The sequence below is a fragment of the Panulirus ornatus genome, chromosome 48 (assembly GCF_036320965.1).
Source record: "Panulirus ornatus isolate Po-2019 chromosome 48, ASM3632096v1, whole genome shotgun sequence".
NCBI lineage: Eukaryota > Metazoa > Arthropoda > Malacostraca > Decapoda > Palinuridae > Panulirus > Panulirus ornatus.
The window spans coordinates 21847234-21875070 of NC_092271.1; the positions used below are offsets into that span (position 1 = coordinate 21847234).

Consider the following 27837-nt stretch of genomic DNA (forward strand, 5'->3'; position numbering starts at 1 on the left):
TCAAACGGTACACTTCAACAAGCGCCATCTAACAAAAGACAAGACATGCGTGGAGTCTTCGGCGTGTATCGCTGTATATAGCTTTCGTCCGTGTAATACTTTTATTAGCATTTGTCGTGTAATGCTATGATAGCTTTCGTCGTGTCATGCTGTGATAGCCTTCGTCGTGTAATACTTATATATAGAATTTGTCGTGTAATGCTATGATAGCATTCGTGTCATGCAATGATAGCTTTCGTCGTGTAATACTTTATATAACATTTGTCGTGTAATGCTATGATAGCTTTCATGTAATGCTATATAGCATTTGTCGTGTAATGCGGATAGCCTTCGTCGTGTCATGCTATGATAGCTTTCATGTAATGCTATATAGCATTTGTTGTGTAATGCTATGATAGCCTTCGTCGAGTAATGCTAACTTTCGTCATGTAATGCTATGATAGCTTTCGTCGTGTAATGCTATGATAGCCTTCGTCGAGTAATGCTAACTTTCGTCATGTAATGCTATGATAGCTTTCGTCGTGTAATGCTATGATAACTTTCGTCGCGTAATACTTTTATAGCATTTATCGTGTAATGCTCTGATAGCTTTTGTCGTGTACTACTGTATAGCATTTCTCATTCAATACTATGAAGTATTACAGCGAAGACTGTACATGAGAATAGTATTAATTAAAGTGATGAGTCATTAGAATAGTCTTAATTAAAGTGATGGGCCATAAGTCTTAATTAGTGATAAAGAGTCATTTAAGTGAATTTGCGTCGTGACTTACCAACTGCCAGAATCACTTCTATCTGATATGACAAAGAATTTTACATTTCATATTGACTGAGATGGAATAGACAGGGAAAATTTGAGTTAAAATATAAGAGAAAAATACAAGAGACTAAGATCAGTGGTCTTCTATAAAACATAAAGAGGAAAGCAACATAGCAAACAGAGAGTGTATAAGGAGTAAGGCTTTTTTTTCACTCAGGCATTAGGGATGAGTATGAACAACTACATAAAGCACACAAGCAGTGCTCCACATTGGAGTGAATGAGAGACCGTGATGTATGGAAAGGCTGCTTAAAACTGAATAAATGTGGCACATTTATAAGTAGATTTTGTGATGGAATAACTATTATGAATCAAATTAAGTAATCTGATGGAACAGAATCAAATTAAGTAATCTGATGGAACACAAGATTTTTGTATTTGCAACAAACACACACACATACACACTTGTAAATTTCAGCAAAGCCTATGAGAATCTTATCTAACCAACAGTGGTCGAAGTGCTATTATAAGTATGTATACCAGTATGAAAAAACTCGAAAAGTCTTCCAAGTTTTCTGTACTAGCAGGTGGACTTGACTCTCTTCATTAAGGTAATCAAGGTTTGATCATTATTTATTTCTAGTGCACAACAAAACCCACTTTGCAATATCACGGTTTGTGAAAGGATATAATAATATGTGGAGAATTCAAGATTATGGGATCTCAGCTTGGAGCGTTTGATAGCGGGGAGGGCTATGAAGTTCGGGAAAATATTGTGTTTAGAGCTATAAAAGTAGATGAACTACTCCCAGAAATAGACAAAACCTATGAAAGTTTCATTGGCTTCCCGTAGCTGAGATTTACCTTACTTTTCCAGTGTTAATGTATTAACACTATGTTGAATTATGCCGCATGTTGAGTTTGGTGGAATTACCTGTGTGCTGAAACAGGTTTGTGTGTTTACAAACTCACAAAACTTTTAAAAACCATTACTAAACACGATAATAAATTACATATGTTATTACTGACTTCAAAATTAACATAAGCGTCGGCTGCTTAGGAATGTTGTGTGATCTTTTCCCAGATTCTATTGATTTCATTACCTTTATATTAACTATACATTTACTTGGGTCGTAACCCTCCCCACTGTCATGCTACTTCAAATTATAAAGGGAATAAAAGGCAAGTTATTTTATAACTAAATGATAAGTGGGTCAACATTGCTTACTCCCATCACTTTCAAATTTAAGGTTAGAAATGTAAAAGAACGACAGAAAACATTATCCAATTTCATTCTGCAGCTACTATTTGCATATTTTATTCAAGGGTCACCCCAGAAATGATCTATTTGTAAGAAACACACCCATTAACTTTATAGATTATTTAGGAACCATTTAAACTGATGCTTTAACTTTAATAATGAGAATTCTTATTTTTCGAGAGTGCTATGAAGCATAGAAAGAAAGTGATGTAAAAGTCTACAAAATTTTTTTTTGAATAACTGGTGAAAACATCATCTAACATCCCTTAGAGTCTGTCTTAACTAACTTAAATTTCACCTTATATTTAAAATACACCAATGTGATTCTTGTCCTATTGTGGTCACATGGTCAAATGCCCTTTTACTAGAATCAGTTTCCAGACAAACTACAGGGCCAAATGGATAAAGCGATGAAGCAAAATGATTTAAAAAGAATTAATGTAGTATCAGGATTTTAGATATCTTTGATAGGAGTTCCTAATTCTTAGTTTCATATGAATATGACTGCTTTAGAAATGACAGTTTTCCAGATGGCAGTTGAAGATCTGCAGCCTCTAACCAAACCAGATCATGGAGATGAAAAAGAGGAAGAACCTGGAGGAGGAGGAGAAGGAGGAGGCAGTAGGGAAACTCTTGACACCCTCTTGACATCTGCTCTTCATAAGCATGCTGCTAAAAAACTTGGCAAGGTAAGAAAGGAATCTCCACCGAGGTTTAATAAATGTGTATTCGCAGAATGTAGCGTTTGAACATTTATGATTAGTACTCTATCCCAGTAAGGAACTATAGATATTAAATGTGAATAATTTTTGTGGTATTTTCTTTATCTTTTATTGATTAGAAAGTTAGAAATTTGAAGACATAGTAAATGGATGCAGCAACTTGGGTTATTCAACTGACTTTTATAATACAATCCTTTTTCCTTAAAGCTTCAAGTTTATATAAGTTGTTGGTTGCACATGACAGTTTATACACTGTGGTGGAATTGAAATTATCCGTAGAAAAAAAAGCTTATATTGCCCTTTTTATATAATTAATGATTGTAGAAGATTAGATTTTATTTCCTTTGTTGAGAAAGCCTCGGGGTGAATTTGTCTTGCACATTATTGGAGACAAAGCTGACAATAGTACTTCATGGTTGATAGAAATGTGTCTTTTCTTTCTGCATTCTGAAGATCTCAGATTATATGTACATGAAAGAATGGGTAGGGAAATCAGCATGTAATAATGGGAGACATACAGCACAGCATTTTATGCTACCACAAATCATGAAAATCCTTCACAAAGTTCACAAAAGTATAGCTTCATATCTTACACCTTTTTGTGTGTGTACTACAATATGAGAGATTTTCAGAGAATCAGTCAGAATCATTTGTAAGAATGATGTAGCTGAGTACATAACTGTGTGGAAAATGACATTTACAGGATTTTCATGCTGTGTTAAAAATGAAAAAACAAATGTATCATAGCTGCAATATGTATCTTTACAGAAAATGACTAAGAATAAGAGGGATGAAGTGAAGACTGATGGTGACACTGGCCAAGAAAAAGATAAGAGGTATGTAAAATTATAAAGCTCTATACATTGCGTATGGATACAGGTAAAGATGAGGATGGGAAGATGCCATTTGCTTTGCTGAGGTATTCAGTAATGAGTGATAGCACAACTGTAGATTAGAATTCTACTAAAGCATGCCCTATTTACATAAAACTCAGAATTTGAAATGCATAACTTAAGAAAGTTTTGGAGGTCTTTCTTCACAAATCAGCCTGAGTTCAGACTGCTACGTTACTTTACTTGTTTGAGGCTGTGACCCACAGGGTCATGTAACCACCACATCCTGGCCTGTGTGGTACACTTTGTAGATATGGTACATCCCATAATGTTTCTGATGGTTGTAGGCAATGTGTTAAAATTTAGGCCCTGCATGTTCGAAATTTTTTGATATTTTTGAAGTACAGTAGTTTTGAATGTAGAGATAAAATTGCACAGAGTCTTCCATGCCATTGCTACTAGCAGGAGCTGTACTTGAGTGAAAGTTGGAAACCATGCCTTCAAGGATTAACAGAGTCTTAAATTAGGATATATCTCTCCCATCTGTGCACAGAGAGTACAGCCAGTGTTTGTTCAATAGTGTCACTATGGGCTGTGAAAGATATGAGTACACTTTCTAAGAAATTTTTCCTGCCCTGAAAGGTAATGTTAGCACATATCAGTATTTCATTCAGGATAGTATTAATGCCTTGAAGAACATCATCATTGGCTTTCCTTTTCTTACCTTGAAGGTCTGAAGATCCAGCCTACCATCATTTTTGAGAGGCATATATTGCTTTGTTTTGTATGCTGAGGGTAAGGTTGCCAGACATTATTTATCCATTGTCATTCATATTTTTCTGTCAAAGTATGATAGTGTCCATCTGTATTCAGTAAGCTTAACTGTTTTTTTGTTTCTTCACCCTCCCCATAATGGAGTAGTTGGAACTTTTCATCCTTAAAATGCTCATTATTTTTGTGTACCTTCACCACTGGCTGAACTACATCATGCTTAGCAAGCTACTGCACTGTGATTACTGCATGAATGTCTTATGCCTCTTTCTTTCTATGATTCTAACCAGATATCTTGTAAAAGAAGGCTGATATATTAGTAAGTTTACTTTTTAGTAAGTCATACTAATGAAACAATTGATAGAGTTTTCTTCTTTTCAGTAAATATAGGAAGAAGAAAAAGAAAACCAGCAAGTTATCAAAGAAAAAGGATACACAAGATGTTGTTGAACTTCAGGTAGTCAGTGAGGCTAAATCGAAAGGGGAAGGCAAAGATAAGGGACAGGCATGTCTTCAAAGGCAGAAGGATAACGATGCAGATCAAAAAAAGAATTTGAGTATGAGGGAAGAAGAGGTTAGGACATATCTTTTCTTGTTCTGTAGTTCAGTACAGATGTGCATATGAGGAATTTCAGGGTGATTGCTCAAGGCCACATTTGAAATCTTGCCTGATGTTTTATTCCACCAATAAGCCATAGATGTTACTAACATTCTCCCACCATAGCTGGAAAATATATCGTAATCTCAGTCACTCTTAGATCATCATGGGGTTGTACATATGTCAACTTTGCAGCAAAATTTTACAGTGCCTCATACCTGTGTGGCAACATCTATCAATGCCCTCCTTAGTGCCTTCCCAGTACCTCACCTACATTGAGGAGATTGTGGGCACACATATTTGAGGTCACAAGGAGCTTTCTCGGGGTGTGATTTTGAAAATTTAGAGCCCATAGCTGGAAAGAGGGCAAGAATGCCCATCCTACATGATTTCATGTCTCATTTTTGGTATTTCTGCTTCTCAAGGTTGATGAAATATTCTAAAGCAGCCATTTGTTATTTGTTACAAAACTTATAATCATCTTATTGTTGACTGAAATGTTTTTGTCAGGTCATTGAAGATAATGGAACTGAGTTAGAGAATGGAGCACACCTCTGTGATCCAAGTACCAGCTCACCAACAGGGGATTATCTAAAGACAGAGTCTGTGCCAAAGAAGAAGTCCACTAAGAAGTCCAAGAAAACTGAACAAGTTGCCGGTAATACTTTTCAAATCTCGTTTAGATTAAACTGTATTCACTTGTCATGTAAGTGTTGTCCCTCACCCAAGCAAGGTCTTTTCAGTTGCTTCAGTCTTGGCAGATGCAACATGATACTTTTCAGTAAAACACATACATTTTTCTAACTGCCCTAACACAACAATTTTGGTCTGTGCCAACATCTTTTTTATATATTTATTATATTTTGCTTTGTCGCTGTCTCCCGCGTGAGCGAGGTAGCGCAAGGAAACAGACGAAAGAATGGCCCAACCCACCCACATACACATGTATACACATACACATCCACACACGCAAATATACATACCTATACATCTCAACATATGCATATATATACACACACAGACATAAACATATATACACAGGTACATAATTCATACTGTCTGCCTTTATTCATTCCCATCGCCACCTCGCCACACATGTAATAACAACCCCCTCCCTTCTCATGTGTGCGAGGTAGTGCTGGGAAAAGACAACAAAGGCCCCATTTGTTCACACTCAGTCTCTAGCTATCATGTAATAATGCATCGAAACCACAGCTCCCTTTCCACATCCAGACCCCACAGGACTTTCCATGGTTTGCCCCAGACATTTCACATGCCCTGGTTCAATCTTTTTCATCAACTATAAATAATTGTGAATCCATATGTGTTTATTTTTCCTTTTAAGGTATTAGTGGTAAGAATAATTGTACGAATATATATAAATCGTCATTATTACAGTATTGTATATACAGCTTGAGGAAGGCCCCAATAGCTAATATAGCAAACAACCCATATATAAATGAGGCAAGGAGAAAGATGGTAACCTGGGCCAGGGAAGGGTATATGATAAACAGTATTGTGTTCGATCAGTGCATCACCATTGCTAATCCTCATGACACTCAAGTCATTTTACTGCCCTTGTCAATGGATGGCTGTCACCTGCTAGTGTTTTTCTTATGAATTAAGAGTTGAGCATTCCTAGTTTCAGAAATTCATTATTTTTTGGATTAGCCAACACTAAACACAGGTGGTGGAGGCTTAGCAGTGGGCACTATGGATGGTAAGTACCTAGAGAAAGTGTGCGACTTTCCATGATGGTCACTAGCAGGCTACTGAGGCCTCCAGGCAGTTCCAATAACTCTTCCTTTGTAGTGATTGCCATGTATGGCCAGTCAACACATCCTTCAGAGTTCACAGAATTCAATTAGTGGCAAGGAATTGTGTCCATAAACTGATGCTAATAGCACGCTACTACACAAGGGTCAGTTGATGCCAATAGCACTAAAAGTGTTAAAGAGAATCATAAATTTAAAGAATACGTTTACATTCACAGATAAAGTGTTGGGAATCACAATCCATTTCGCAGACCGTTTTGAAGGCTCACCTTTACTTTTCCCTCATCCTGTGGTTCAGGTAAGTGCCTCTTAGTGCCTATTATGGGTTTCTTTAGAGTGTGTTTGTGTGTATCACTCACTCTTTATCTTGCTTAATTCATTGTACAGTACCGTTTACAATGGCAGCCTCAAACTTTCCATAGGTGTCTATCATAAATGGATGCAGCACTTGCTTTAGCCACACATTGAGAATTCTTTTGAATGCTTCAGTTTTCCCTCAGATTTCTAATGATAATGGGCAGAACACTAAAGAGTCTACTTTCCTTGATTATGACACTTATTCATGATGATAATCCATTAGTTTCTTATCTTTAGATTACTGCTGCTTTCAGAATAATTGCTGCATAATCAACATAGATTATGATGTTATTAATAGAGTTAGTAATAGCAATACTGTACACTTGTTAGTAACCACATTTCTTTCAGAGATTATGATGTTATTAATAGAGTTAGTAATAGCAATACTGTACACTTGTTAGTAACCACATTTCTTTCAGAATTTGGAAGAAAGAGTTAAGTCTTCATAGTCCAGATAATTATTCAGTGATGATGAGAGTAAGGTAGCTATAGATACTGTGATTAATTTGGGATAATGTTGACCACTAAATAGAAGTATTTTGATTTCAGGTACATATTAGCAATTCAGAGACAGGACAGTTGCTCAAAAAATCAACCAAAGACCGAAAAGCTACATCATTTTATGAAGGGAGTGAAGTTGACTACATCCTTCCCATGATGACCCAGCCATATGATATTAAAAAGGCCAGGTACTGGTTTTTCAGATTATACTTTTTCATTTTCTTAGCTTTTTTAGCTTTAGTTTACTGTGTGTTGCCTTGTGAATTTTCTTTTACGTTCTTATTTAACTCATGAATTAATAATAATTTACATATTCAGAAAAATCATAGTGATAATGGATGTAGATGGGAAGCTAGTGTTGCCTTTAGTAGAACAATGTTCATCTTATACTCAGTTAGTGACATGGTAAATTGTAACTAAGAACTGTGATGGTGAATTGCTGAATAAAGTTTACAGATCTAAAGAACCAGATTGATAGATAAAGGTATCAGGAGATAAAAGAATCTGGTGAAAGAAGTGGTTATACAAGGAAAAAGAGCAAATTTATGTTAATGAAAGAAATGTAGAAGTCACATTTTTAGAGAAGAATACACAATGAATGGAGAGGGTTCTGCAGGTGCATAAAATATTTTGTAGATGTAGATGGTTTTAGATAAGATTTTACATGAGAGGTCAGTGTAAGGTAGGGTATAGCTGTAACTAATGGATGGAAAGATGGATTTACTGAATTTTTTCTCTTTTTTTTCCAGGAGTCTCCAATGCAAATGGGAGGAACAGTTGATAATCAACGAATTAGTTGACCATTTCTCTTCAGATGACCACCAGGTTGTGATTTTCTTTCAGCTGATGGATTTCCCATCCATGTCTACAAGTAATTCTAATGCTCCAACAAACCAATTGTGGGATTCTGTAAGTCATGAATGGGTTACCTTTGCTTGGGCTTTCCTGAAGATCAAGGGAGCCAATAATCATCTTAATATTGGTCACCAGTTAAGGTTGCAGTTGTGGAAGCCCAGGAAGTCTTCAAAGGTGAACCTTAAAGACCTTCATAGCTGGTGGAAAAGTGGGAGCAGGAACAAGTATCCATCAACCCTTTATGTCACTTTACAGGAGATTTTCATGCCGCAAAATCCACGATCTGCACTGAGGTGAGTTTTCAGTGCAGTGGAAGCATGAAATATTATATGTAGGGCAGAATGTTTAAGACTAACTGAAAAATTTATTTGATGGCTGTCAGTAGCATATGTGAACTGAATTGATAGTGTTAGATCTAGAAGATGAACTAACCTTTTATACTCTTGGTCAGTTTTTGAATGAGGTCCACAAAATGACTGTGGAAAAACTATCAGAAAAAGGCAGCAAAGTTATGAAGAATCTTTAGTTTTTATATTCTTATAAAGCCTTTTTTTTTTGCACTGGAAGGAAAATATGGTATTATAACTTAATTGCCAAGTATGTCGGAAATAAACTTTTTCAAAAGTCATGCTGATATGTGTTAGTCACGATGAAGACTTCACACATTGTCATAACATTTTAAATTCATTAATGTAACTTTTATTTGATTAAATACCTGATTAAAGTGATTTACAGGTCATACTTATATGAAACTGAATTCTCATATAGCATTAATTTCCTTGAATAATATTTATGGCCTGTGCTGCACAAGTATTTTTCATCATCTTTTGCAAAAAGAGTTTCTCCTTACACTTTTCACTTCCATCTAAAACATTTTATTATTCTTCCCTAAGATCATAAGAACCCCTCTCACCCGATATCTCATTCGGCCTCTTTCTCAGTTTCTACATCTGTCTCTTGACCTCCATTTGCTTTCTGTTGTACACTTCCCATTCACACACTTGATCCTTACAGTTACTCTTCATACAACTCTTAATTCTTTCTCGGTAGCAATTTAAGATCATCGTCCCTTCACATACTGCCATTTCTCATACGTTCAAATGCTGTATCTTGCATACCACACACTTGACTTGCATGTGTAAGCCCTGATTCCCTAAATACGTTCCTCTGTCTGCCCACTCCTTGTGTTTAATTTTCTGTCATCTTATGCCACATCACTTAGTATCTCAGTGAACAAACCTTTTCTTCATGCTCACTCACTCTCACCACTGTTTTCCCACCTATGTCATTTCTTCTTTAAGCCAATACAAGTTTTTGACTTGCTTCCAAGAAATTATAAGACATCCCACTTGATGCACATCTCTGAATATTCACACTCAGCAAACTATTTGCATGAATGTCAATTAGTACATAATCCATTAATGCTTTTTAACCCCAGCCTCATTCACCCACACACTTTTTTTAAGCCAGGTATTTCCAATCTCCAATGCTTTTATCACACAACTTGAACTGTTCCCCAATTGCTCTTCCCCAGTTATTTCATGCTTTGAAATTATACCCTCATCTGCCACATCCCCCATCCATGCATTCAAATAGCCCACCATAGGGACTCTGTCTCTTGCCTCAGGATTGCTGAAATCCTCACTCAGCTTCTCCCAAATGAGTTCTTTCTCTTTCAGGTATGTAAGCACTGACAGTCACCTACTTCTCATGGTTTACTTTCATTCTCACCCATATCATTCGTGAATCACTTCTTTATACTCTTTAACTCATTCCCCCATCTCTTTCTTTGTTAGAAGTGCTGTCATCCTCACGTCAACCCCAGATTGTACCCCTTGGACATTATTAGACTGTTCCTCTCCCTTTCTTTCTAGCTTTGTTTCATTCAGAGCTAGAATACCTCAGATCTTCTCAAACTTAGAACCTATCTCTCCTATCTCATCCTAGTTACAGCTGTGCACATTCAGACACCTCAGCCTGAGCCTTTGGGAATCATCCTTGCTTGGCTTGTCCATTTGTTCCTTCATTTAGAAAATGACAGAAAGAAAAAGAATTTTCGACCCGATTGCCTCTTCTGCCTTAGTGAGATACTTTAGTATCAGGACAGTCGAAAACTGGCCTAGTTTACTTACATACATCCACTTTCCATGTATCATATATAATGTGCCAAACCCTTGAGGATAAGAAGGAAAGAATGCTCAATACTTTTCTTATATTCTACTTGATATAGAAGACAGCAAAGGGGGGTCAGAAGTGGGTGTGTGTGTGTGCAAATCCCCTTCTTATGAATTAACTTTCTAAATGGAAAATAAAAGATGAAGCCATTAGGATTTTTCCAAAAGGTCTCTATTATCTGTTCTTGGGGCTGCACTACTGAGACAAGAAAAGACAAGCAAGTACAAAAAGAAAATGAAGAAGGGGGGGCCTAGGGAAGAAGTAATTTTCTTTTGTGTGTGTATGTGATTACACCTGTGTTTACCTCTTGTATGACTTTTAATAAAATGAAAAATACATCCACAGGTCCATGCTTGCTACTCAACAGGAGCAGGGTGGAGGGACTGCCTTGATGGATCTCTTGGATCTGTCATCCTCAGATGGTTCAAGTCAGAGTCTCTCTACTCGCTTAAAGAAGCCAGTGGTCAACTGGGGACGCAAACCTAACCAGTCTTGCAAGATCCCCAATTCTGTGAAGCATTGTTTTTCACACACTGATAAAGGCTGCATGGTTGTGAAATTTTCAAATGATGGTCTTAGACTATCATGTGGAGCCCACAAATTAATTCTTTTATATGATGTCCTAAAAGGCCAGTTAGAACATACACTGCTTGGTCATCTTGGGCTTATCTATGATATTTCATGGAGTGATAATGATCGACTGTTATTAACTGCTTCAGCTGATTCAACTGCAAGAATCTGGCATATTGACAGTAAGAATGGATATGATCAAGCCTGTGTCCTGGCTCATCCCTCCTATGTTTATGCTGCTCGTTTTGTACCTACTAAATCACATATTTTCATAAGTGGTTGCTATGATCATGTGGTAAGGGTTTGGTCCAGTAATAAAACTGGTGGTTATTCCATTGTTCAGGAATTGACAGATCATCTGAGCTTTGTTAATACTTTGTGTTTTAATCTTGAAGGGAATGTGCTTTTCTCAGGAGATAAACAGGGTGTGATTTTGATGTGGAATGTTGATGTCCAGAGGAAAGAAAAAGGGAAGAAAAAATTAAAAATACTTACATTGAAACAAGTTGCTAAGATTAGTGATATTGTTGGTAACATCATAAACTCAATCTCATATCATCCAGGTGGATTTCGATTGTTGGTTCATACAAGAGACAGTCAGTTGAGACTAGTCAACCATAAACACTGGACAGTAACTCACAGACTTCGAGGTTTCCTGAATATCAGAGAACAAGTACGTGGATGCCTCAGTCCTTGTGGCTCTTGGGTGATATCGGGGAGTGAAGATAATGGATTATATGTATGGAATTCAGATACAGGAGAAATTGTGTCAGAATTCCTGGATTTGCCTATAGATGGAACCATTTCTTGTGTTGATTTTCATCCACATGATCATATGATGGCTGTGTGTTCATATTCCAGTGAAGCTCCTGTAGTTATTTTAGTTTATAATCAGGAAAAGTTTCCAGCTAATACTACCATCCCCATGTATGTTCAGCCTGCTGTCTCAAGAAGCCCAGATATTTCATTGATAAGAAGTCCTAGCCCTAGTCATCTACCTCAAGAACATTCCTTCTCTTCAGATCATAAAGAACAGAGTCATGTGACTAAACATTTGTCTTCCCCAGTCAGATCTGAATTTCATGTACAAGAACAAAGGCAGTCAGAATTAAGAACAGTTACATCAAGTCACTCTGTCACAGAAATAGACAGGAAATCATTCACATTCAAGAACCAGTACTCAGGAAATAGTGATCAAGGGGTGAACAAAAAAGGATTGTGGTATTTTCATGGAGACAAGATCCTTAGGAAACTAGACTCAGTACTGAAGATGGCAACTGAAGATCCACTTAACATAAGTAGCAACATTACCAGGTAAGATGTTATATTTTTATCTTTTAAAGGTTACCTGACATTTTCTGTGATGAATGCAGCCTTTGTCTTATTTGTGTTGTTAATCATTGCTCATCATTGTGGGGATTGATATACGCATGCTTTCAATGAAAGTGTTTGGTGTTGTTTTGCATATACTACTTCCTTTGTGCCCAATATTATGATTTTCATCAGCATTAATAATACAGCATGCACATGCATTTATTTACATGCATCACTGAATGACAACACTCAGAGTTTATGTATGTGAATTACTATGGTCTGGTTATTAACAAAATAAGGAAAGAAAGCATCTGAATGAAATTTGTGATGAATCTTAAAAGGGGTGATAAGCCCTTTTAGTTTGTAATAAAGCGAAGAAACATTGTAATTAACTGAGAAAACCTAAAGTAAATGCTTAGGTACTTCATAAATATAGTTGTACTGTGTATTCAAGGTCATGTATGAATAAGCTTTGAGACATGCAGTAGATCCATCCCTGATATGATGTTCATGAAAAGGTAGAAATAGATATCCAATGATTTAGATTAGATTGGAAGAAGGAAAGATGAATGGAAGGGATTCAGAGCAAAGTTTTTTATAGGAATTTTGAGATGATGAAATAAAGTACAAATATGTTTAAATTGTATATCATAGTAATGATGATAGATAGATGGACAGTATACCAGTTTTTGGATGAAGAATTGTAATATTAACATTTGCTTCTCCTGTCTTAGTGAGGCAGTTTCAGGAACAAACAAACAGTGGCTTTATTTACTTACATCTGCTCTCATGCTGACATGTATAGTGTACAAATACCAGAACCTGTGATCCACAGTTAAGCCCCACTTACCATGCCATTGTTCACCTTATCAACTTCATATTACCTGGTTCATCGTATTGATAGCACCTTGCCCCTTAGTATACTATGTTGCTTCAGTTCATTTTATCCCATGAATGCCTCTCATCCTCCTGAAAGTTCATGCCCTTAAACTTAAAAGCCTCTTTCACACCATCTTTCCATCCCCATCTTGGCCTCCTCCTCCCTGTAGCTTCCTTTATTCCTGACACTTATATCCTTTTGGTCACTCTGTTTTTACTATTCCTCTCCACATGTCTGAACCATCCATATAGGTTCTCTCAGTGAGTCTTTTGTTAGCTTACTATTTCCATATGTCAACCATTTCAGCACAACCCCTATGTTAAACTTTCATCCCATACAAGATTAACCCGCCTCATGCCACAAATTGTCTTCAGTTATATATTGCATTAATTCTTTTAGGGTTTTTGTATGCAAATGCATGTATTCTTAAATTTACCTTCTTGGAATTTTCATATGTCAGCATGTGTATGAAGTGTTGGATGCAAGTTTGATGTTAGGTTTATTACATATCACTGGCTTTCATGCATGTCGTTCATGTCACTCGTGGCTGGACTTCACATCATATGGCTAGTATATATGTCCACCCTTGTCTTAATTCATCCAGTGCAGTGATGCATCAAGGATGTAATAAGTGTGTCTGTGTTTGTAAAAATTTTTTTCAATGCATTTTTAGGAAAGTTATCCGAGTTTTACATTGTGAAGACAATTTACATACCACTGAATATATGGTAACGATAATGGCTGACAACTGTAAACAACTACAATGGGTTTAGAGACATTTAGAAAGAGTAAAAGCTCAGCTGTTGGTGCTGTAAGGCTCATTAGCATGTTTGGCGCTAGTGGTGAGTTACTGAACGAGACCATAAGACTAGACACAAATGGGTGGAACTGTTTCCACAGTATCTATCTTCTCATCCTTATTGATGCTTTAATTCTGCTGAAAATTAAAGACATTGTAACTTAATGGTTGTACATCTGTAAATGATGTAGAAATTATATATTTTGGCATACACACATTAAGAAATATTATTTTTTCTCGTGATTTCGTATGAAAATACCAATTTCTAATAAATGTTCACTTAAAGAAGGCTCTAGACAAACCTTATGAACAATATGTAAACGTGTGATGCTAGTGTGAAGTGGTAAGGAGAGTAACCTAGCCCAAGACCCTGATAGCATTAAAGGGACTTGAAATATTTAGTTACTGAGAAAGTACATTGCAGTCAGTAAAACTACATATGAGAAATTCATGAAAAGTAAGAGGATGATGTGCAAATGATGAGAATTCAAGAGATGTGTGGTTAGGAGGCTGTGAAATTTGAGATTGAAGTACCTTAGTTCAAATAAGATAATGGACTGTATTTCTGCTGAAGTGGCTCCCTTCTGTTTCTTGGAGTGAACTTGGGATTTTGACTGTGGTTACTGTGGACTTATTCTGGATTGGGTACTTACGCTACACTATGGCATCCTAAGTAGTTTCAAACTGATAATCATGTATATTTTCAGTGGCAAAAGAGGTGAAGAAGTTTTACCTTTGGGGCAACTTGCCACAGTTTTATATGATTACCAAAGCACTGAACCAGATGAACTGACAGTTAAACAAGGTAAGAAAGGTTATTCAGCAAAGAATTTATGTGGTATAACTGAGGTGGTACAACACTACTACTCATACTATTTCAAGTTGTGTATTGAAAATAAACACCACATCTACATCTGCTATATACTAAATTTTCAAAATAGGTATGTATGTCATGTAGAGATATGGTAGTATAAATACATCAAAAATTTGAATGCTTAGGGCCTGAACATTGTTGGATTTTTAATATTTTAGGGTTTATGTGTTTTTGAAAAATAGATCATAGGTAAACTGTAAATTAAGACACTGGATGTAACTACTGTACTAACCTAAAACTTTATTTCATGGATTAGCAGCAAGTGGAAAAAGTATCTGTGACAAGAAAATGGATTGCTGTCAGTGCTCAGAAACCTGTTTATCAGAGTTTAGTGTTAACATTAGTATGATAAAAATCTAATGAATTACCCACTTAGTATTGTGTTTCTTATCAATAACTTGGGTACCAGGAATCATGGTATAGTGAATGCATAAAGTTTACATGCTCATATAGATTAGAATGATAGGTAGTAGTGTGGGAAAATTTGTTTATTTGATTATCATGTGGTAGACTGTAGAATGAGACTGCTCTTGACTTTTTTAGGGCAAACAGGTAACAATTTTAAAAGATGTCATATGATTTATGAGGATATGATAGCAAGGTTAGTAATCATATTAGATTATAAAAGATTAAATGAGTTTTGTAAGAAGTTTTATAGATGATGTTTGAGTATCAGGTGAAGTGTGAAGGATAAAAAAGACAGAAATAACGAAGAAAGAACGTGCATGCAAAAGAAAATAAGTTTCAGAATATGAGAAATACCTTCTGGATTAAGACACGTATGACCTGCTTTGTAGTAAAGCCACAGAGACACCAATCAATTGGGAAATCAGTCTGGTTTGATTAAACATCTGGCCACATAAAGCCAAATGAGTAAGGTGAGAATGACCCATGCTTGTTCTGTATTAAATACATATGCTTGTTAATTTGTAATCAACTGATTGCATTACTGTACTTCATATGTCCTCAGGTTATGGATGAATTATAGGGTTCTTTCTGTATGGGATTTCCAAAATTATTTTGAACATTCTTTGGCCTGCAGGTGATTATGTAATGGTGGTACAAGAAATGAATGAGGATTGGTGGCTTGTGCGCACAGCAGATTTGAAATTCACAGGCATTGTCCCTTCAGCATACCTTCAGCAGTTGCCAGGAGGATATAGCCATGAAGATGAAACTGATTCTGGAAAAGTATGTATGGCTTTTCCTTTTTTTCTGGGCATTAGGGTGGATGAGGGGCATGCATTAGTGCATTTACTAGCTTCTGCAATTTTCAATCATACACATTTTGTTCATTCTAACTTACTGTCTGCATTATATTCAGTTTTACATCTTTTATAATGAAGATATTTATAACAACCCTCTTTAACACAGATTATAGCAGTTCCATCAGGATCTGGAGAGGTCAGCTTTATATCTGATGTTGAAGGAACTCCAAGCAAAGCACGAGCCCGCAGGCACAAAGCAAGAGTGCAGTCAGTCAAGATGATTACCTCGACCCCCAAAACCAAATATGACTGAAGTTGAACCACAGTACTTTTATGAAATGGTGTTAAAGTACATAGTTTGGGAGTATGAAATAAGTTTTTGAAGGTTTTCTGAAAAATGGTTGGAAAGAGATTCTTAAAATGTGAATGATAACTTTTCCAGTGTTTTTGTCTCCTTCCAGATGTTATTTCCCTTAGGAATTGCATATCATTCTTCTCCATCATTCTTACCGGCTCTGCTTTTTGAAAATTAAGCCTCTCTCTTCATTCACATTTTTCTAGAACTATCTACTTTGAATTTTCATGACACCATGCTGCCCCTCTTTTTCCTTGACTTTCTCTTTCCAGTCTGTTTCTTTGTGGGAAATGTCTTATATATTGTTAATCATTCAAAGGCTATTCTCTGATTTTCTACTAATTATATTCCATTAAGTTTTTTCTATTTAAATGTAGATGATATCCATGGGTCTCTGTAATATTTCTTATTCTTCTTTGGTACCTTCTGTTTTTACTGACTGTCGAATCTTCTACAGAATATGTGACTGCTATGCTCTCCCCTGCATCCACTCCTTGCAATACATTTGAAAACACATCTTTTTTTGTCAAACATAGTTCCATTTGTCTCCACTCTAATATTTCTCTTGATGAAAAACTTGAATCTACTAGTTTTCCTTTGATGTTTAGTCTTGTCTCTTTCTCCAGTTGCACTCCATATTTCAATTAAAGGTTTTGCAAAATCCAAATAAACAGGGTCTATTTTTTCCATTGTATAATTGTTTCATACATACGTATCATTATCGGGAACTAGTACCAAAGCTGTTTACTTTTACCTGTTGCAAATCCATGCTGGCCTTCATTTATGAAATTGTTACAAACAAAATGTTCCATCGTGTGTTTCTATATTACTCAGTCATATGAATTAATCATATGTAATGTAAGGAGTAGAAGAGAGTCTACAGGTCAAGAGCTGAAAAGGGCAAATGGAGAGGGGATTAGAGATTATTGATGAACCTCTGGGAGAATATGAAAAATGTTTTTGGAGAAGGTGAACAGTGTGAGAAGAACGAGAGTACAAATGAAGGGTGAGAGAATAAAGGCAAATGGCATCACAAAAAGACAAGATGAAGTGTAGCAAAGTGGCAGGAATGGGTGGGATTGCAGTTAAGTGAGGCTTTTTAATGTTTGTATGGCTCAAGGTGAAGTGCTTGAGGACCAGCATAATGCACGTATAGTGCCCGTGTATAAAGGGGACATAAGTTAATGTTAAAATTATGAGCTATAAGTCAATATTAAGTATACCTGCTAAGGGAAGGAGCAATGTGGCTTCAGAAGCAGAGGGTGTGTGGAGCATGTGTTTCCTTTAAAGAAAGTTTGAGAGAAATACTTTGAGAAAGTATTCTCCCCTATCCCTGGAGATAGGGGAGAAAGAATACTTCCCATGCATTCCTCACGTGTCGTAGAAGGTGACTAAAGGAACCTGGATGTTCTGGCTTTGAGTGAAACAAAGCTCAAGGGTAAAGAAAAGCATAGAAAAGCAAATGGATTTGTATGCAGGACTTATGGATCTGGAGAAGGCATATGAGAAATACTTAGAAAAGCAAATGGATTTGTATGTAGCATTTATGGAGAAGGCATATGATAGAGTTGATAGAGATGTTCTGTGGAAGGTATTAAGAATATATGGTGTGGGAGGCAAGTTGTTAGAAGCAGTGAAAGGTTTTTATCGAGGATGTAAGGCATGTGAACGAGTAGGAAGAGAGGAAAGTGATTGCTTCTCAGTGAATGTCGGTTTGTGGCAGGGGTGTGTGATGTCTCCATGGATGCCTGGTTTGTTTATGGATGGGGTTGTTAGGGAGGTGAATGCAAGAATTTTGGAGAGAGGGGGCAAGTATGCAGTCTGTTGTGGATGAGAGAGCTTGGGAAGTGTCAGTTGCTTTTCGCGGATGATACAGTGCTGGTGCCTGATTCGGGTAAGACCTGCGGATGCTGGTGACTGAGTTTGGTAAAGTGTGTGAAAGAAGAAAGCTAGAGTAAATGTGAATATTAGCAAGGTTATCAGGTACAGTAGGGTTGAGGGACAAGTCAATTGGGAGGAAGTGAAGTGTTTTAGATATCTGGGAGTGGATTTGGCAGTGAATGGAACCATGGAAGCGGAAGTGAGTCATAGTTTGGGGGAGGGGGAGAAAGTTTTGGGAGCATTGAAAAATGTGTGGAAGGCAAGAACGTTATCTTGTAAGGCAAAAATGGGTATGTTTGAAGGAATAGTGGTTCCAACAGTGTTATATGGTTGCGAGGCATGGGCTATAGATAGAGTTGAGCACAGAAGGGTGGATGTGCTGGAAATGAGATGTCTGAGGACAATATGTGGTGTGAGGTGGTTTGAGCGAGTAAGTAATGAAAGGGTAAGAGAGATGTGTGGTAATAAAAAGAGTGTGGATGAGAGAGCAGAAGGGGGTGTTTTGAAATGGTTTGGCCTCATGGAGAGAATGAGTGAGAAAAGATTGGCAAAGAGGATATATGTGTCAGAGGTGGAGGGAACGAGGTGAAGTGGGAGACCAAATTGGAGGTGGAAAGATGGAGTGGAAATGATTTTAAGCGATCGGGGCTTGAACATGCAGGAGGGTGAAAGGCGTTCAAGAAATAGAGTGAATTGGAACGATGTGGTATACCGGGGTCGACGTGCAGTCAATGGATTGAAACAGGGCATGTGAAGCGTCTGGGGTAAACCATGGAAAGTTCTGTGGGGCCTGGTTGTGGAAAGGGAGCTGTGGTTTCGGTGCATTATACATGACAGCTAGAGACTGAGTGTGAACGAATGTGACTTTTGTTGTCTTTTCCTAGCGCTACCTCGCGCTCATGCGGGGGGAGGGGGTTGTCATTTCATGTGTGGGGGGTGGCGACGGAATGAATAAAGGCATACAGTATGAATTATGTACATGTGTATATATGTATATGTCTGTGTGTGTTCATATATGTATACGTTGAGATGTATAGGTATGTATATGTGCGTGTGTGGACGTGTATGTATATACATGTGTATGTGGGTTGGTTGGGCCATTCTTTCGTCTGTTTATTTGCGCTACCTCGCTAACGCGGGAGATAGTCAGTATGATAAATACATATAAATATACTTCGAGAAATTGAGGGTAGCATCAGTGGATCTGGAGAAAGCTTATGATAGGATTGAGAGAGGTAATAAAATTGATGCTGCATATATAAAGAGTTAATGGAAAATTACTAAATACAATGGAAAGATCATGGCATGTATTCGAGCACGGAAAGAGGAGGATGAGTGGTTCCTGGAAAAACTTGTTACGTAATTTTTGTGTAATATCGGAGATTTCCAGTAACCGAATATTTTAACTGACCGAGCTTAATAATCACATCCTACGGCTGCAGTACTAATTAGAATCGATAGGAGTAAAAGCCTTAATAAACATAAAATTTGTTAAGTTACCCTACGCTATTATTAAAAGAAAATGAGCATTAACGGGCTGAAGAAAACGGAGGTATTTTAGTGGTGCCTTAAGAATTTTTCAATGCAAAAAAAAAAAAAAAAAAATAAGACTTTGGTAATGATACAATAATACTAAGATACATCAAAACTGTACAATTGATTATGAGAATAATGACTGTAAATAATGATCATACATAATGATAATTTCTATTTCTACCCCATCTTTTCATCACTTACTCATTATTTACTACTACTACAACTTAATATTACTATAGTAACTTTAATACACACAGGCTTTATGCACGGACACGTGTATACAGTGCGTATAAAGGAAAATATGAGGACTGGTTCCCCAACGGCGTCTCGCCTTACGAACGTTCCCTCTAGTTTCATTTGCATTTTGGCCTTGCTGTTCTAATCGGCACACCGTGAGCCGCCGATATTGGGTAGAGGCAATTTTTCCCTTCTGGAGGCTGGGATTAACGACCCACCACGAATCCATCATCACGTTCAAACATTTTATGAGAAAAAAGTCGCCCATTTTTCATTCCGGGAGACGGATTCATGGATTTTTTTTTCTTTTATTAAATAAGTTAGATGAATGATTGTCAATTGAGTGAGCATCAGGGTATATTTTTTATCGATACATCGAGCGGTAAGGATAATCAGTTTTAAATTGATTTTTTTAGATGTAATAGAAAAACGTTCTGAATATCTTGAGAAATTAACCAACTTAAGCGTCCTCTGTTCTTAACGCTACCTCGCTAATGCGGGAAATGGCGAATAGTATAAAAGATATATATATATATGTATATATATATATATATATATATATATATATATATATATATATATATATATATATATATATATTTTTTTTTTTTTTTTTTTTTTTTTTTTTCACACGATTCGCCATTTCCCGCGTTAGCGAGGTAGCGTTAAGAACAGAGGACTGAGCCTTTGAGGGAATATCCTCACTTAGCCCCCTTCTCTGTTCCTTCTTTTGGAAAATTAAAAACGAGAGGGGAGGATTTCCAGCCCCCCGCTCCCTTCCCTTTTAGTCGCCTTCTACGACACGCAGGGAATACGTGAGAAGTATTCTTTCTCCCCTATCCCCAGGGATAATATATATATATATATATATATATATATATATATATATATATATATATATATATATATAATGGAAGTACTAAGTTTTCATAGGTTGTGCGAATCATAAAATCTACTACAATTATAAATGTGATGTCTGTCTAGTCGGTACGAAGGTGATGACCACTGATACTGTCTCTCAAAAATAAAAGGAAAAAAACAAATATTTGCCCATATCATAATTCCCTCTGGCTCAAGCAAGCGATGAAAGCAAACGCAATAACGCGAGTGAGAGGGAAGAAGGAAGAGGTGGTGTTACTGCATGATTGCGAGAGAAGGATTAAAACTGAGGAGATAGATAGTGAGAGGGGCGTCTCAGGGGAGAGAGAAGCGTGGACAGGGGTAGAACATTCCAGGGAAATGACCCTCTCTCTCAGGGGTGAGTGGACTGCCGGAGGAATGTTAATAGTCTAGAGAAGGGACGACGGTATGGGTTTCAATAGTGTCTACCTGGTGAGTTATGGTGGTGGTGGCTGCCATGGTGGTGACCCCACTATTGCTGGTGATGGCGGGTTAAGGCTACGTAAACTCTCTTCAGTGACTCGCGGCTCTTGTGCGAAGACCCACTTTGGCCAAAGATATTCCTCACTATCCCATCAACACCGTGGAAGAGAGTCGAACGAACTGAAGACTTAGTTGGATCTGTTCCCATCAGAGCTCCTATCTGTACGTACGTTATCATGAAGGTACCCGCCATGTGTGTGTGTGTGTGTTCTCTAACTTAATGTCTGCAATAAAATCATGGACGGACTTAAATGAAATTGGGAATTAGGTGAATATCATCCACAGCATTATGAATAGTCTCATATTAAAGATCGGGAGAGTGTGCTCACGTCTCGCTAACACAAATGTGAAAAAGAGTAAAGAGGAAAAAGTCAGACAACAGAAGAGAGAAAAGCAAAAGTGACAGAGTGCTAAAAACCGAGGAGGTGAGTTGTTGGGAGATGGCGTGGATTTCAGCTGTGGTCCAAATGAAGTTGGATCAGTTTCTCGGAGAAAAAGGTTTTGGGAGAGAGCTGCAGAGAGGTTTCTTGATGGCAAGAAGACGCGGTGGGGAGGACGAGAGAAGGAAAGATTAACTCCTTACGAGATTTTTGCCGACAGGCGGGACTATAGAGCTCACAGGACGTCTTGCTTTGGCTGATAATACTGTTCCTATCTATCGCCACACACACACACACACAGACACACTCGTCAATCTTGGCTTCATCTGGGTTCTATCAATCAAGCAAGACGGTACGACTCAGTAGCATAAAAAAACGTACGTGTCCTTGAGAACGACGTGGACCTCTTCGTTCGGTCAGTTGGAAGGTCACGGCCAAAAGAGTCGTGCCGTCGTGATTAAAGGTCGCATCGTCGTTGCTCAAGAGGTTCAGACTTTGCCCCAATGCTGTTCAGAGAGACACGCGTGGTTCTCCGATCATTTGGTGTATACACAAACGATATATTCCCTTAGTGACCAGCATGATCTCCGTGTCCCTAGTGGCCATGTTGGTCCTCCTAGGTTGGTGTTCATCTTCCCCGCCGGCCGTTCCAAACTTCTCCTGTCCCACCGTGGCCCAGCCTGCCTCCTCGTCCGACCTGCTCCAAGACGCCCTCGTGGCCTGCGCGCGCGCCCACTCCCATCTCCTCAGCCTTCGGGAGGCCGCGACCGCTGCAGCCTTCCCTGAAGGTCTGACCTTCCAGGAGGCTGACGAGATGATGTCGGGTTACGTCCTCGTGGCCCTGCCTGCCGTGCCCGAGGTGCGAGCCAGGGATGTGAGGATGAACCTCCAGAAGGCTCGAGGGTCACTCGAGCAGTTTCGCCGGGCTATGGAGATCCTGTGGCCGGAGTGGCTGGAGGACGGGGCCTTCCAATACCTCGGTCGCATTGATGTGAACTTCAGGAACGTCCAGTGTGCCCTGGGGCGTCTCCTCCACTCCATTCCTTCCCCGGGACCTGTTCCTGGCCTGGAGGTGCAGGAGAGGGACATGAGTGCTTCCGAAGAGGCCGCCAGCCTGAGGACTGAAAGCGGGTCCGGGCGCAGGATGAGGGACTGGCTCTTCTTTCGTCAGTATACTCAGTATCTTTTGGTCCTCGGCCGCCAGCTCGAAGCTCTCGGTTCCTCGACCCTACTCGACTCTTGAGCTGCTCTGTGTTGCTGTGTGAATATTTTTCCTTTAACGGTCCCAACAATGCTTCTTAATGTAATTAGCGTCATTAGTTGCTTGTAATATGAATAATTATTGCTCATTACCTAGCTAATAGTATGTGTAATTACCTAACTTTACTGTATGGGGAGGGAGTTTTACACTCGTGGGGCCCTATCTCTTGTGTGTTGTGTGAGGGTACATGATTTTTAATTTCAAATTCCTTAAATGAAGGGTGGCATCTGCGTAACATGGACTCCCTCTCTTTCTCTTTCCCTCTCATCTGTTTTATTCCTCTCTCTCCCCTTTCAACGGAAGTCTTTTTTTCCTTAATCTACAGTCGAAGCCTTTCATCAGTACATGTTTTGAATAGCAGTCTTAATTTCTGTGCTCAATCACACTTTCCTCTCTCTCTCTCTCTCTCCTTTCTTTGATCAAAAACTCCTTACGTCTGTTTGTGTTCTCACCCATCCCTTCCAGTACGACCGGCCTGTGACGCTACACTGTCCTCACTTGGTGTGGGACACAGCCACTCCCATCTCCACCCTCATCACCACGACACGCCCCCTTCCCTCCCCTTCATCAACGCTACCACCATCACCACAACCCAACTACCACGAAGACTCCCATCGTCAGTATCATAACCACTATCGTCATCAAACCACCATCACCACCATCATCATCAAACCACCATCACCATCACTATCATCATCATCATCATCATCATCATCGCTACCGCTGTTATTATGGACGCACGTTATCACTTGTACGGTTTCACCTTGATTGAGATGTAGCTCACGCTATTTGACGTAATGGCGCACCTTGTCTCAGGTATTATGATACAGGTTATTTGCGGCGCGTTACGCGTTACTCAAACGCATACCGCTGGAACTACGTTACCCGGACAACGTTACGCATTAGTAACGACAAGGTACATACGTATAGTCTTGGGGCAACGTAGACATAGTAAAAAAAAAAGAAATAAAAAAAAATTACGCATCGTACATCAATTGTCACCATGGCGGGTAAGGGAAAAAAAAAGTAGATTTCTAATGTCAAACACAACACTCAGGCATCCACCTAAACCACGACCTGTGGCAGACCTCAGAGCAGCGAGCTGCCATCATTACAGTCAACCCGTGATAGGCTTACAGCTGGTGAGCTTTTACTTACACATACACACACACAGTCACTCACTCAGGTCGCTTACCGTAATCTTCTGTGAGTGACGACCCATCTGCTTCCCTTCCTTCTTGGTGTACGCGGAAGAAGCACTGTGATATTCCAAGAGGCTTGCCACGCAGTCTCGTCTTTACACTGTTCAAATCTACTCTGAACTGCCAAGTGCCCGCGAGGCTGCACCGCATACGTTCAAAACGTATTCGAATCCATTCAAAGCTTCGAAGAGCTTCAATCCAGTCCTAACTGGTGACGGCTAGGTTATGACTCTCTTAAGCGGCCGGACTGTTCGAACGGTTCCGAGCTACTCGATACTCGAGCTTCGAATAACTTTTGATCTATTATCAACTGTCGGCGCGGCGGCGGCTAGACGGATCATGATGATCCGAAGCGACTCGGGCTAACGGTTCGAACGAACTTCGAATTGGTGCTATTACGAGCTTGTTCGGAAATGTTCGATATCATGAAGGCCCCCCAACACAAACAAATGGGGGAGGACTTGTTGGCAGAGAATATACATCCTTCCATGTTCTCTCGCTGCTGAACTTGCCTTAACAGAATCTCTGAAGATAAATAATTGCAGTACTAGATAGTCTAACAAAGGAAGAAAGACTGATTACGTCCTCTTTGCGGACTTTCGCTGACGTAGAGTTTCGAGTGAAAATGATGTCGTGCTAATAATGTTCTTTATTTTCTCGTAATAAAGAGTTTCTGAGGTGGATATCAGATATCGCTAGCCTGTCTCAGCTATTAGAAGTCAGCGATCGCTCGCGTTCACCTCTCTCACACTCCCTCGGGCACAACCCCAGCAGCCTCCTCCACCTGGTTCTTCCTCCAACGTGCGGCTCTCCTTAATCCTCGTCCTGGGCTCTCCGTGCTCTTCCTGTCCCTCTTCTTGCGGTCATTTGTAACCCGCGCCTGCCACTCCTACTTCGTTTCTTCTTTTCAGTTGAAGATAAGTATTTCTTTTTCGAACCCCTGAACAGTTCAGGTCTCAAGTACTTCCCACACTCTGACAATAAGAGGCTTCTTTTGTGTTACAAGACTCTTGTGTATTTTAGACCTCCGCAGACGGATTCTATACTTTAACAATATTCCTTAAAACCTTTAGTGGTGTCTGTGTGGTTCTCTCCTCCACAAAAAAATAGAGAAAACACTTTCAAACGTTCGAGGACGCAAAGAGAAAAGGTTGTGAGTGATTCTCAGTCACATGAATCTTAGAATTCTATTCCTTGTCGTGTACTAAGGTGGGAGAAAAGAAATCTATAGTTGCGATTTTGTTACATCATGTGATACGGGAGATGAGACAGATGATAACTCACGTCATATGCAGTTAAATTGGCACGATCTAAGAGGCCACACTGACGTAAGTAATCAGTGTTTGATCAGGATAATGGAAGAAGCCGACTTATTTCTTTCGTACGGCTTCAGTGTGGGATAACGTGGTCAAGTCTGATGTACTCGTTCGGTCATCTGCATTGATGTTCTGTACGTATGACAAGATAACATACACATACATACAACTGGGTGTTACTGGTATTCACACCAGAAACACACAACACCCGACAACACGTACCTCACACGACCCGTTTTTCTTAACTCATATATTTCCCTAGAGTGAGGAGTAGGTGGCAGACCAGCCTAATAGGTAAAGGTAGATAAAGTTCTTGAGACGGGTAGAAATCTTCCCCCACATTGTACAGATATGTAAGAAATAAGTAATTTCACACACACACACACACACACACACACACACACACAGGGGTTAGGATTAAAGAAGGAGAGAAGGATATACACGTGAGGAGCTGAAGTTCATTCACCGTTTAAAAACACAAATTTGGCCCCTGACAGTACCAGACTGGGACTGTGAGAAGCACTGCACACACTGGCTAGATACATGGATAGTGAAATTCAACCTAAATCAATGAAGTCGGATGAAAATGGAAACAATGGAACCACAGCAAAACCAGTCTAGTAGAAGTTGGCTCAAGGGAGGCTAACACGAGAGTTAAGACTTTCGTCACCAGAACAACACAGGGAAAGAACTACAGTGGAAGCAAATTACAGTTTGGCCAACGTAAAACAATCATCTGCATCTACAAGAACAGTGAGAGTTCCGAGGTATCAATCACATACTTTTAGATATAGATAAGAATATGGAGTCTCACAAGGTATGACAGGAACCACAGAGGCTAAAGGAGAACCGCAGGGTATGATGAGAGACACAGTATATGAGAACCAAAGAGGATGATAAACGCCACACTGTACATCACGCATTATATCACTGAAAAGGAGCCGTATTAAACCACCAAGCTTGTGGTGTGTTTTGTGGTTAGAGCCGCTGTGTGATACGAGTCTTGATAGATAATAAAAGCATTATCCTCGTCGTACGAGAGACGTAAACACGCGACATAATATTACCCACGGTGAACGACAGATATCCCGAACCCCATAACGTATTGATAGGAGCTAAAATGGCTATGATCGAGACCACGCCCAATTGCCTCCCGTGCTCCTCCCGCCTCAGACTGCTCCCTCAAATTGCCAGAACATCAGAATGATTGGCGATCGTGTTTGAGGAGCGCCACCAGAGTGTTTGGCAATAAAGGAAAATGTGGCAGGCAGTCAGGTGTGCGGGGATAGGTCGTAGGGCGAGGTGGGAGAGGAGGAGGAGGAGGAGGAACCGACCGACTCTGGTGTACCAGGCGACCCCCCCTCTCATCCTTCCCCACCTCCTACGTGTGCTGTGTTGAAGTGTCTGAGTTGTCGTCCCTGGCTTGGGGCGGAGGGGCAAAGCACACACACACACACGCAGGAGATGCGGGAAGAAGAGGTGGAGGGACTGGGGGGTTTGGTCGGCGGCGTCGGCTGCTACTATTTGAAGTTGATCCATTACCGATGGCTGAGAGCAAACTCGAGAATTGATAAAAAAAAAAAGTTTGATCTAAATCCCCTTTTAGCGGCGCCAAAGGCCATTACAGGGGAATAGCGGCATCCAAAGGCAAAAAGACAAATGGAAGGTTTACTATAATGCCCCTTTGGGGATGGCAAAGGCCAATAGAGTGGCGTGGCGTCATCCAAAAATAAAGAGAGAAATGGAGGGTTTGATTTAAATCCCCTTTGGCGGCGTCAAAGGCCATTACAGGGGCATAGCGGCATCCAAAGGGCAAGAGAGAAACTGAGGGTTTACCTCAAAGCCCTTTTGGGGATGCCAAAGGCCTATGATAGAGTGGCGTGGAGGCACCCATCAAGGAAAGAGAGCCATTTCTTTTTTGGGGGGAAAAGGCCCCAAACCATCCTCCGTTTTCTATGCTATGTTTTCCCGCTCTGAAGGGGGGGGGGGGGGGGGAGGGAAGGGGTTCTACCCTAAAAAGCAATTTTACCTCA

General features: G+C 39.3%; 1 protein-coding gene across 7 annotated transcripts; it reads left to right on the top strand.

Annotated features, from left to right (window-relative positions):
• The first annotated feature begins 12 nt into the window (after positions 1 to 12).
• On the top strand, positions 13 to 16690 carry LOC139763821 (jouberin-like). Of its 7 annotated transcripts, none has more exons than XM_071690127.1 (13): positions 13 to 73; positions 1271 to 1371; positions 2552 to 2710; positions 3512 to 3579; positions 4729 to 4921; positions 5456 to 5603; positions 6939 to 7018; positions 7627 to 7766; positions 8328 to 8726; positions 10954 to 12492; positions 14879 to 14976; positions 16088 to 16236; positions 16420 to 16690. In XM_071690127.1, exons 3-13 carry the CDS (start codon positions 2552 to 2554, stop codon positions 16564 to 16566), a joined length of 3120 nt encoding a protein of 1039 aa, XP_071546228.1. In that variant the 5' UTR covers positions 13 to 73; positions 1271 to 1371; the 3' UTR covers positions 16567 to 16690. The 7 variants fall into 7 exon arrangements, 6 of the variants coding, with proteins under 6 accessions (XP_071546228.1, XP_071546229.1, XP_071546225.1 ...); XM_071690128.1 differs by having other exon boundaries at positions 22 to 92; positions 2544 to 2710; XM_071690124.1 differs by having other exon boundaries at positions 22 to 92.
• The last annotated feature ends 11147 nt before the right edge of the window (positions 16691 to 27837 follow it).

Bases quoted from the DNA above. Each gene is read 5' to 3' on its own strand.
- LOC139763821 (XM_071690127.1), top strand. From the start codon at position 2,552: ATGGCAGTTGAAGATCTGCAGCCTCTAACCAAACCAGATCATGGAGAT. The intron at 7,767-8,327 runs GTACTGGTTTTT...TTTTTTTTCCAG, and splicing joins TATGATATTAAAAAGGCCAG to GAGTCTCCAATGCAAATGGG. The intron at 14,977-16,087 runs GTAAGAAAGGTT...TTTGGCCTGCAG, and splicing joins TGAACTGACAGTTAAACAAG to GTGATTATGTAATGGTGGTA.